Here is a 12,174-nt window from a genome sequence, read left to right on the forward strand (position 1 = left end):
CACCGCCAGAGACATTTCACAGGTTTGTAGCTACAAATGCAGAGCAGCAAAAATCTGCTCTCAGCTGAGTGCCAGTGAGAAGCGGCAGAAACAAGCAATAACTCTTTAGTTACCAGTTGCCTTGACAGGAACCACAGCGATTTATATTTATATGACAGATACCTTTTAAGTTCTACTTACGTAACACGAGGGGCAAGTCCACCGCCAGCAGAAAACTACCCTCTGGGGGGTATGCCAACAGTGTAAGCCACTTGCACCCCAACACTGCCCTGGAATCTGATGCTGGTGAGCAGGCAGAAGGTTCATCTCCTGTGACTCCCCCAGCTCCAGCTGCCATCATAGCCTTCACGGCAATCTGCACACTTGCAGTTTTTATCACAGAATATCAAACTTGTGTTCTCTAGATATCTCTTTTCACGTTTTATGCTTCAATCAGCATGCAGCCAGATTGTGAATCCCTTACAGACGTAGATAAATGGTCATTCACTTGACTAGCCCTGATGCCACATGATCACTTATATAAATAGCTGGTCATGAATGAGATTAGGCTGGTGACAATCTGGCTGTTACAGTGAGGAGTACAGTATCATCTGGCGGGGCTGCATACAGCTGGCAATACGTTGCAAGGATCTTGTAAGGCCTGAACACTGACAAGAGAACCTGCAGCAATCACCATGTTGCACTGGCAGCTTATACCAATATGCTTAGCACTTTTCCTCAAAGAATATTCTCAAGACCATGCACGTTGGAAGACAGCACTCCTGAGGGCAGTCTGCAGGTTACCCCGATCAGCAAAACCATCTGCCATCATGGAGTTCGGCTTTGTGTGGAATTTCCCTGGTCGTTTGACCATAGTTATTAATCAGCTAAGATGTATGGTGCTTTGATGAGATGTTTGCCTTTTGCACTTAACACAATACATGTTTTCTTCCTGGACTGTAAATTTCGACAAGTAGAATTGGACTGAGGACTTCTTTAAACATGGAAGGATACAGATGGCAAGTATACCTACCAAGCAGTTTATTATGTGCAAATCTGGAAAAGTACTGCTCATTCATTTTGACAGTGTAGCAAATCTATACTTCTGGCAGGCAGAAGATCAGACTAGCTTGATCTTAATCTTAATACTCTCCTGGAAACTGGGCTCAAGTTATCCAAAGCTATGTATCTTGCTTTCCTATGAGAAAAACGTCACTGTTCAATTTCATCTGGACAATGTATGTCAATGCCAAGGATTTCTCAGCATTGGCTCACTGGATGGACTTTGCTTCCTAAGAAGACTGGAATAATTTTAAAATTTAGCATATTCACCTGTAGAATACAGAACACACTGACTCATATCCTAGAGGTTCTCCTAAATAATCCCACCAGAATCACAAGATTCAAAACCAGACTCTAAGCACTAATGGAAAGAGATGTACTGATTTCCAGAAGCTGAAGATCTGGTCATAAACCTTACTTATATTTCTTTCTTTTATGTTTATGCAGAGATACAGCTGAGACCACAAAGAATGTGGAGATTGCCGTGTTCTCACACTCACTGAAGTTAATGAAAATCTCCCCTTGAGTGAATGAAAGCAGAGCTGGGACTATGAAAAGAAACTACTCAAACAGAAAGGGTCCTATTAGATCTTATTTCCTACTACGCAACTAGCCTGAACGGCACTTAGCCTTACAACTGTATTATCCAGTTTTACACTGGCATAAATGAACTGACTTTTAAATGACTTCCAGTGTACAAAGGATAAATAAAAGGACAATTAGCTCGGTGCATTTGTTTCTGTGTGACCGCACACTGCAGGGAAACGACCACAGTGTGAAGAAGCTCAGAGAATATTTCTAAGTAAATCTTAACCCAGCACAGAGAAGAAGGGTATACAAATCATAAAGCCAGCTGGACTGAATGGTTGTAAGAAGCCATTAAAGACTTCTATATTTATTGAGGCAGTAGTGAAAAAGCTACCACTGACACATTGAGGGCATTGTGCTCCATATGAAACTACTTTAACTTTTATGTTCTTTCCTTGTCTCTCATTCATGTCACAGCCAAAACCACACACACAATATACAGCAGAACAGAGCTGCTGCAGCAGAGCATGTCTTTTTCCGAAACTAAACTGAAGGGCTTTTCTCATTGGCAATCCAGATTTTTAAGTGATTGAATAGGATATTAAGTTTACTTCACTCATAAGTAGAAAATACATAGAAATGTGCTTGCTTACATCTCTGGGGTTTTTCTTACAAAAAATGATGACACAAAGTAAAAGCACTGCTCTGAAAGGAAAAATTGGGGGAAGACAAGATGTCCAGCATGCATAAATCTGTGTAACTCCTCACAAGTCTATAGGGTCACAGTGATTTACACAAACTGAAGATCTGGCCCTGTATTCCTAGATGTCTGGATAACTATCATAAGGAAAGTTTTTTAACTCTTCAGAATATATATGCTTGAATCCCTGAAGGTACTGGAAATAAAGTTTTGTGCAAGTGCAAATCTGCAGTCTGCATACACAGAGAATCATCAGGACCCAGAACTCCTCTTGGTCTGGGAGACTTCTGATGTATACAAAGTTCTTGTATACAAAGGAAATAAGAAATCTCTGATTTTAACTTACGCCAGCTACTTCAAACTCCTTGATTTTTCTTTTATTGCTATATACTAAGAAAACAGGATTTTACTTCACCCTCCAACTCCTGCCTTGCACTTAACAAGTCACAGTACTGTCCTCCTTCCCCTCAAAGAAAAGCCCCCTGAGCAAAAAAGCAAAGAAATCCACACACACAGAAAAGCGTTCATGGCTGTGGTTTCAGGACAGTGAGTACACCCGTGCGTTTTCAGGAAGGGAAGCTGCATGTGCTGGCAGATAGCTGGACAGAAAGAGAACAAGCCATGCTTGATGTGGGGATAACAATTTTGGTTCTTCTTTTAATTATGTTACGTGACCCCCTACACCTCACCTCCAAAGCTTGCCTATGATAGCCCAAGCTTTATATCTGGGAGAACACCGCACTCAGAGACTAGCCCTAGGATGTATTACATTGGTCTCAGCTTTTAATAGTTATGATGGTTGCAGCTTTTAATAGCTATGATAGACACTCACTGGCAGTATTACTGATTCTTAAAGGTTGTTCAGGCTGCTACATGGTAAAAATGCTGTAACTTATCTGTAGCTTCATCAGTCATACCTGGTCATTCAGAAAATAAGGAATAAATGCACCTTATAGTGTACATTTTTCCTGTGTAATTTTATGCAAATCAGCTATTGAAACATGGGAACTTAAATCTTACTCATAAATATCCAGCACATTTCTTTAAACAGGCAAATAAATCACAGATATTCTGAAGGCTTAAAATAGCTGGTTAAGGTAGACACTTTGTGAACCTCTATCTCCAGAAGCCATCACTACAGATGACCAAATCAGGAGAAAGCTGAACAGCTTCACCACCATTTTTTTTAATAACTATCCTTACTTTAAATAGAACTATTTCTTTAGTGTACTTAACATTACTTATTAAGCTGCCAGTCTTCACAGGAACAAGGAAGTGTATCCTTATACAGAGGGAAATCTGAATATTTCTGTAAAGAATTTTGCAGTGTCTGGTTCCTCCAAGGTGATACTGCACATTTTAGCATACTGCTCCCTATCCTGGAGTACTTCAGGACAATTAAAAATCTTGATTGCAAACATTATCAGGTTCCACAATGTCTGTGTGTGCAAGCAAAGATTAAGCATATATCACAGATATGAAGACAGGATACTTATTTTTATTTATTTATTTCTCCTAGTGCATACTATTGTAACTCACAGCTGTCACCTCCCATGTTTTTATAACAGCACAACATTCTCTTAAGCATTGAGTTAAACAAATTGCTGAGACAGATCCTTTCTTTTACACTCTTTCAAAACACTGAAGTATTGTTCCTCTGCTTCTTGCCCAGGCCACCTGATTGACACTTTAACACAGGAATATTTTCGATTTATCACCTCAGTCCAGTTACATAGACCTAATTTCCCCTGTGAGGTGAAAATGTTCTTGTTGGAACCACATCAAGCTGAATATGAGAACTCTGAAAACCCGCTCTTCATGTGCTAGACAATCATTTATCAAATTAGCTGCTAGGAATATCTGTCATTAAATACACTGTGGGACAAATGGCTTTTCTGTAAATTGCAAGACTTAAATGGAACTAGTTATTGCCTCATGCACTACTCATTAGTAACATGATTTATATCAAATTCCAAAATATGGGTCAGATGTAGATGTGCTGTTACTGATTGCTTACACACTATCAACTGTCTCAGCAAAAATCCCTTAAGAATTGTATGCTGTCACTGGGTAGCTACCAATCTTATAATTAACAACTACTGAAAGAATAATAAATGTGTCAGTGACCCTCAAAATGGTTATCACTATTGCAGATAATAATTTAAAATAACAAAAATTATTTTAAAAACCTATATGTGCTTAAGCATCTATGCTTCTACATTTTCCTTAATAGTTAAGCAACCCTTTCCATCAGTGAAAACGTAAAAAACAGTGGCACTTATAGAAAAATACATTTGCACATGCTTTGAAATCTCTCTTGTGTATCTCTTCTATTGCACCTATTCTCCTCTCCCCTTTTTTCTCCATGAGTGGCTTTAGGAGTGAGTATATACTAGCTTCTCATATACTCCAATAAAACTAAATAGAAACAACTATAAAAGTGTGCTACTTTTTCCAAATCAGATGTATTCATTATTGCAATAATGTTTTATTGTGATATTATGTATGTCAATGTTTCTTTTCCTCCCGCCTTCAAACAGATGTGCCTAAAACTATTGTTTCAAGTGCCAGATCTCAGATGAAGAAAACAGGGACTAATGAATTGGACCTTTTAAGCCTCTTTCTCCCTTCTACACCTTTTCCTCTGGAAAACGTACCTTCAGCTAGTTTAGACAGCAGAATAAACTGCTGTGTTGCCTGAGGAAAGAAGTGCGAAAACACAGAAATGCCTATAGCCACTGAATATCATGCATTTTCAACAATCATCAAACACAGTGGTTTGTGATGAAATCATTATGTGAGGTCCTCCAGTAATGTTTCCTATCCACCGTATGAGATTAGTTATGTGGCATACACCTGTCTTGCCTTAATGGCTGTCTCCTGAGCTTTGTGCAAAGGTAGAAAAGTAGGATACTGCCCAATTTATCGCAGACATTCCATCTCCATTCCTATGGTGGGAGCAGACTAATATTTGCATATGGCATGTATCCGATCACTTGAAGAGGAGGAGGAAGGTGGAAGAGGAATGTGGGCATAATCTTAATATCAAATTCAGCCAGCATTTCCCAGTGAGAAATTCCCACCTTTGCCACAACATAGGTCAAACCATTTAACTTCTCCCAACCCTACATTTTGCCTTTTTTAAATGGGACTAAACACACTCTCCCAGGTTCCTAGCTCTAACACTCTTGTTCTGTGTCTTTTCATGCTCCAGGCCCCAGCTGTGTTAGGGACAAGCTGTTTTGTCTTTCCTCTCTCTCTCACTTTGATGTCATCAGGATAGCACTGAGAACACAGAAGACTGTGCAAGAGTAGAGGTATAAAGAAGAGCTGGAGAGAGCAACCACAGCAAAAATCCCATTCAACCCCTACATCATGGCCAGCAATGCTGCGGGTAACCCAGTCAGCACTTTATGAATTAGCTACATACTGGATATTCTCAGCTGGACTGGGTTTTTTCCTAGTTTATTGCCAAGAAGCCACTACCGCTCATGCAAATGCCAAGATTTTACAGAAGGTTATAACTTCACCCAATCTGAGGGTGCAGAAATGAGGCACCCCCCCCCTACTGTCACATGCAAAAGTGGATAAGAGTGCTCAGTTCTCCTCTCCCTGCCCCAGAGCAGCACAGCCATGCTGATCGCTGGGGCTCAGCAGCATCAGTTCCAGGACCTTCCTCCATCTACCCCCATCGTCTTCAGCAGGGCTGCACCACCTGAAGGACCAGGAGGCAGAAGGACCAGGAAGGCTGATTTGCACCTGGGTAAGAGGCCAGGCTAAAGTGGGGAATGGCTGGGAGAGCGCAGCCCTTCTGGGCCTCTGGAAGGGAGCAGCAGGGAGAGGTGAGCAGTGTGGTAGGAGTCTGACAGCTACCAGCTGGAGCATGGGGCCATTGGTCATGGTCTGCAGGCCCGCCCATGGGAGAGGAGGCTGAAAGAGAAGCCTGCCAGGGCTCAGGATTTGCTTGTGGTGTGAACATATTCAGATTCACCAGGAAGACTCACCTGAGCTGGAAGGGGACTGGACGTTTGTGGTGCCTGGGATGCAGTGCTGAGTTGAGGCTGTGGTGGAGGTAGGCTGCAGATCTGTGTAGAGAAACGGAGACACAACAGATGCTTTGTCTTACCATGACAGGAGGGCATGTCCTGCACAGCCAGTCTGCCTTTGAGTCTGAAAGACCCTCTCTTTTTACACACACAAAGGGAAACAACTGACATTTCTGCCTGGAAAACCAGGCAGTGATGTAGAAGAAACAGCCCCAAATCACCTCCAGGAAACCCATCAATGGCAGAAGAAACACTTTCCACACCTCTTAGGGAAAATGGACTTCAGGAAACAGAGTGGCTGTGGGGAGCAAGGCTCTGATAAGCCCGCCCTGGCTTCAGAGAGTGCTGACAGCTGACAGTCATGGGGAAAGGGCGGACAGTGACCCATTGGACAGAAACATGTGGGGAGAAGGGGTGATCCCATGCTGTCAGGAGAGGCTCAGGCAGCATGCAGGGACTTCAACAGCTTCTGGTGGCAGCAAGAGATTTTGCTCCCAAAAGAGCAGCCTGTCTCCTGTCCTCACCCTCCTGCCCTCAAGCTGGGCGTCCCTCCAAGCTCAGTCCAGGTGTGATGGAGTGGGGCCAGATGAAGCCTTTGTGGCTAGCTAGGAGCTGGCAAGCAATTTTTTTCACACCCACTGGGCTATCCTGCCTTGGAGATTCTCTATTCAGTTCTGTAGCAGGACCTGCATTAGTCTTAAAAAGAGAGCCGTGGAAGTCTACCCTTCTCAAAGAGCAGCTCTCCTTTAGCATCTACAAGAATCAAGGACGACGTGCCCGAAGGCTTCTCCCCAGCTCATGTATAGGCTGACAGAGGCTCTGTCAACCCACAGATTGCTTGGTGATGGGGTGAAGCTTTCCAGCCAAGCTGCCTTGGCCTAAAGGGTTTAAAAGCAGGGGAAAAAAAAAAAAAAAAAGAGACCTTGGTGCTGTAAGCCCAAGCCTTTTCCTGCTGTGCTTTTTTCCTGCCCACAATAAAAGAGGGGTCACTGTACAAGCTGTTGCATTCTGCTTTCTCATATTGAGCAGTTGCATGAAGGCTTGCCCCTTACAGTTGTGTAAGGAGCTAATTATGGTTCTGTAATTAGCCATGTGGAAGGACAGGCTGAGGGGGGAAGCACTGCAACAGCAGGCACAGAGAGGTCCCTGAGCCAGAGTCACCAAACAGTTGGGCAAGCAGATAGCTAAGTCTGTAAGATGGGATCTGAATAGGGACCAACTTTATAGGGAGGAAATAACCAAATTAAATGAGTCACGGCATACAAAATACACACATCAGCTGGACTATTAGAGAGGAGAGCTAATTGGACATAGTCATATTACTGTGGGGGAAGGTCCAGAAATAGGTATTCAAGCAGTGAGTTTTAGATAGTTTTGCAACTTCTCCTTTTTTCTGTTATAGCAGATACACAAAACCAGACTGTATTTGCTTATACACACATCCTGACTGAGGTGTATATTTATTTTTATGCTAGAAGAACATTTGTAAACGTGACAAGAACATTTGATGGTTTACTAAATTGAAAAGGAAATGCATTCTTAAATGACTTCTTAGGTCCTGAAAACAATTCACAAGCAAATATCCTGTTCTCCAGAGAGGGAACTCATTAACCATCATAACAGCCTTGCATATGTTTGGAACGAGAGTCCTTTAAACAGAATAACGACTGCAAACAACTGTCCTAGGAGGTCTGTGGAGGGCAATGGTTACCCCTCTCAACTGCAACTCCATCCACTCCTCTTAGTCCACAAACGAAAAAGCAAATATCCATGGACATATCAGAGAGGATTGACAGATCCCAAAGAACTGGCCTCCAAGTCCTCCCATTTCTCCTGTAGGGAAACCAGCTAATGGGGCCAGAGCACTTTACTCTCAATAGCCCAGAGATAATTAGGTTGGCTACTGATTGCTTTTGTGTCAATGAAACTGAGAAATTGATGGAGTTGCCTTTCCACAACTTTCCTAATGATCTTCCTGAAATGGCAAGTGGGTCACAAATCAGCAGCCAGCTAGATTGTTAGCATCAACAACTGGTTTCCAAGTGCTGGCACACAGACTTTTGGTTCATGGAGCTTATGTGCTTTGGATCCTGTAGGATCCCTGTGGAGAAGACAGACACCATTGCGCAACACTCCAACTATGCACAACCATCTGGCAGAGGTATAATGGTTTACTAATATTCCAAAGTAAGAGGACATACAGACAAAATTTTCCAGTGCAAGTAGGGAAAGGCAAGGAAGAAGAAATGTTTGAGCATATGTCAGTATGCAAACCGTAAACATCCACTGGTCCCTTCACCCCAGCAATGCTACAGAGGGAAATGCAGTGCACTGTACAGTTCCCCGGCTGCCTTAGCTGTGCAGCATCTGGCAGTTCCTGAATAACAACTGTTTGTCCTGCAAAACCCATCTTAAGTTTTAATTGTGAAAAACACTGGAGTCCTCTACGTTAAAGGTACACAGAAAATGTTGCTTCTAATCAGAAAGTAATGCTAATTTATGATGTTGAATTTGTACCTCATTTTTTAAAATTGCATGCTGAGGTGACATAGAATGTTTTTGCCTAAATCCCACAATTCACTGAAAAAAGGGAGTTATGGAAATGTATCCTATTACAAGAGGTTTGCAGGGAAGAACAAGTACACAAAACAGTTGTGATTCCTCACAGTTTAAGATTATGTAAACCAGGACAATTCTGATGGCTTCTGCTGACAAATAACACATGGGGAGTTTAATCCTACTCTTAGTTGGGTGAAAGAGCAAATGCCAACTGTTTTTAGTGGGAACTGGCTCAGATCTTCTCTGGCCACAATGTAAAAGACAATTTTAAAGTTCTTGTGCATTTTCCCAAGAAACCAGTTTTCCACGGCCTGTCTTACTTTTACGAAAAAAAATTGATCAGAGATCATATTCAGTACCTCAGATGTGTTTTTCATGCATATGGAAACAATTGTAATCATTATTCACTCTCTTCAAGTCAAAGGCTTTTGACAACTAAAATATTATCTTTTTAAAGCCTTTTGAAAACTTAATGCAAATGATTCACAGACCTTTGAGGATTTTGGGGGTGGGGGCTGAGGGAGCAGACATGACCTAAGGTCACCAGGACACCACATACCAGTAGCTCCTTGCAGGCTGCACCACTGGTAGCGTTTTGAAAATTGCTTAGCATGTCGAATATAGAGGCTATAGCTGAACAATTACCATCTTGCCTAAGTCAGCCCATGTACTTGAAGCAGCACTCTCCTACTCGGCCACAGAGAGATCAGGCAGGACAAAAACCCAGGGATTCCTCCATCCTCTCAGACATTTTTTAAATACCGTTCTTGGAGGCCAGAGACCCTCAGGCTTCCAGAGTAATCACTTTTCTCAGACAGACAGACAATACCCTCGTTACCAGAATGGGCAAACCTTTTCCTTTGCTCTGAATTTGTATGAAATCAATATGGGGGACTATTTCAAACAAATAATACAATACGCTTACATCTGTTTGTTACAAAAGCTTGCTAATGTAAGAAGAAAAGAATGTTGTTTAAATAAATGACACCACCGTTTTTTTCAGAGGGGCATACAGCCTCATGGTGACACATAATTACCTGCATCATTTTAAGTTTAGAATATAGATGGATATGCTGATTTCTCATTTAACACTTGGTATGCCAGATCCTTATCTACAGTAAATTAAAGTAGCTAGAGAGACCATGTGCGAAATCTAGGTCAATTCATTTGTGTTACAAAATATGGAGTTCAGTGTTTTCAAACTCCAGCCACAAAAATACTAATGGCCTCATTTCGTGATCAGTACAGGAGAGGACAATAATGACAGTGTAGGTCCTCATAAAGTCATGCAAATCGACTGAAGATCTAACCTGGCACTTTTTTACGCAGCTTTGTTAGAGACTTCAGGTTCAGTCTCGCCCTATTGTGAATTAGTCCCTGGAAACTGAAAGGAGACTAACATGCAGTGAGCAAGTATTTTGCTCAGCAGTAGCTGTTTGCGGGATTTTGTTCCTGCTCATTATCTGATAATAGCCTATGGATGTTGAACCCCTTGGACTAGCTTTCTGTACAGCAGGGGGAAATGTACACATGAGCACATATACACACAGGCACATTTTGTGAGGAAACTCACCACTGCTAGAAGCATCGTTGAGATTTAGCAGCCCACCTCCGAGCCCTCTGTAACTATGGTAACTGTAGGTCCCGTTGCCATTGATGTACAACACCTCCTGTGTGCTGGAAACAGCTGATGTTGAGTAAGTGACCTGGGCTGGCTCCTGTTTGTACTGCTTGTCAGCTGGAGCTGCCTCGTCCTGCAAAAACAAGGAAAGGTTTTGAATAATTGTTACATTTTACCTTGCACAAGAGGGTCTTTTCCATTGTTAAGACTCCATATCTATTGCTTTCAGAAAAGTATAATACATGTTAAACAAGCACAGATGTGTTTCTGATTAACCAAATATCAGCTGAAAAGAAACAATGGAAATAAGCAAGAATACATGTTTCCTACAAATCTGAGAATATTCATTTATTTGTGCTCCACAAGCCAACCATGCTGTTTCTCAAAGGAGAAGATGCATCCTCTCGCCCTAAAGAGCTCAGTCTCCTGCAAAACGCAACTCTGTCCGGAAATACGTGGGAAAGGATAGAAAAAAGCCATTACTTTCTGAGTGACTCTTCTGAGCCAGAGAATCATATCTTTCTCAATAAGACAAATGAATACAGAATGCACCAACTACTTCTTTTGATGTATCAGCCTCAGAAATGACAGAAGGAATAGAGGAATGGAATAAAACAGCATTTCCTGTGTTTGCAGAGGGCTGAGTGGGTGTCCATCCACAAAGGGCCAAGTGGCAAGGATGCCTCTACAAACATGACTTGAAAGCATTTGTCATCTCTGTATAAGCAGCAACTGTACACCATAAGTTCCCCTCAATGCTCCCTGTTTACCTTTTAGATGCTTGCATAATATTTAACAGGATTTAGCAAAATGCCCTCCAATTTTCCCCTAAATGAGATCACGTTTCAGGTGAAAGCATATTTTTCCCCATCTGCACTTACCATAGCTACTGCTTAGAGCACCTCACCTCCACTCATGATCACAGAATGCCCCTGTGGCAACTTTAGTAATGACACAGGTGAAACAAAAAAAAGCATTAAGAGAAGATTTAATGTGTTTTAGTAGTTGGGAACAAGGAAAACTATCAGTGTGTGACTGCTCAGCCCACCACAGGGACATGAGTGCCAGAATTTCTGATTTAGTCTGCAAATGTATTTGAACTTTTTCTCTGTTTCTTTTAACCTGCAGACTTTTTTTTACAGGCCTGACTTTATATTCTTATGTGATGAAAATATATTTCAGTAATTTCAAATAAAATGGATCTATGGAAGATCAGTATTTAAAAAAAACAGAGATGAGAATGTTTGCAGACCTTTTTAGGGTAACTAACTGAAAAATGATCTGTTAAAATTATCTCTCCTTTGTGTAAGATTTTGTCCATTTTATGTCTCTCTCTTCTGCACAACCCTTTTATGGTTGCTAAATATACCAACCTTATTAAGAATGTTATAAAATATCTCAAACCTTTTTTACAGTGTTTACCTAAAAATAAGAATGTATATACCAGCACAGAGGGATCAAATAGTTCAAACAGCGTCCAGTCTCTGTGTTGAAGCAAAAAAGGGTTCTGAAGCAGCTTTCCTCTTTGCATTAGGAGCAGTTGCCAGTTCCACCTCTCAAATAAGACACTGCCAATTTTTCAGAGATGAAGATATCTCTGTCTTGTAGATATTTATTGGTGAAAGAGACTTGGGCACAACTGACATGACTCAGGAGATGGTATATATATTATTAACAGA

The 12,174-nt window shown here is 41.5% G+C and overlaps 1 protein-coding gene across 5 annotated transcripts in view; it reads right to left on the minus strand.

The window, feature by feature from the left end:
- NOL4 (nucleolar protein 4) overlaps positions 1-12,174 on the minus strand; it is a 197,502-nt gene that overhangs the window by 1,984 nt on the left and 183,344 nt on the right. For all 5 annotated transcript variants that reach the window (XM_069779255.1, XM_069779256.1, XM_069779254.1 and 2 more), the window contains 2 exons: positions 10,448-10,628; positions 6,274-6,354 (listed from right to left, as the gene is read on the minus strand). In XM_069779255.1, the coding sequence (XP_069635356.1) occupies positions 6,274-6,354; positions 10,448-10,628 (262 nt within the window). The remainder of the gene's footprint in view (positions 1-6,273; positions 6,355-10,447; positions 10,629-12,174) is intronic.

Source organism: Haliaeetus albicilla, chromosome 3, assembly GCF_947461875.1.
Source record: "Haliaeetus albicilla chromosome 3, bHalAlb1.1, whole genome shotgun sequence".
NCBI lineage: Eukaryota > Metazoa > Chordata > Aves > Accipitriformes > Accipitridae > Haliaeetus > Haliaeetus albicilla.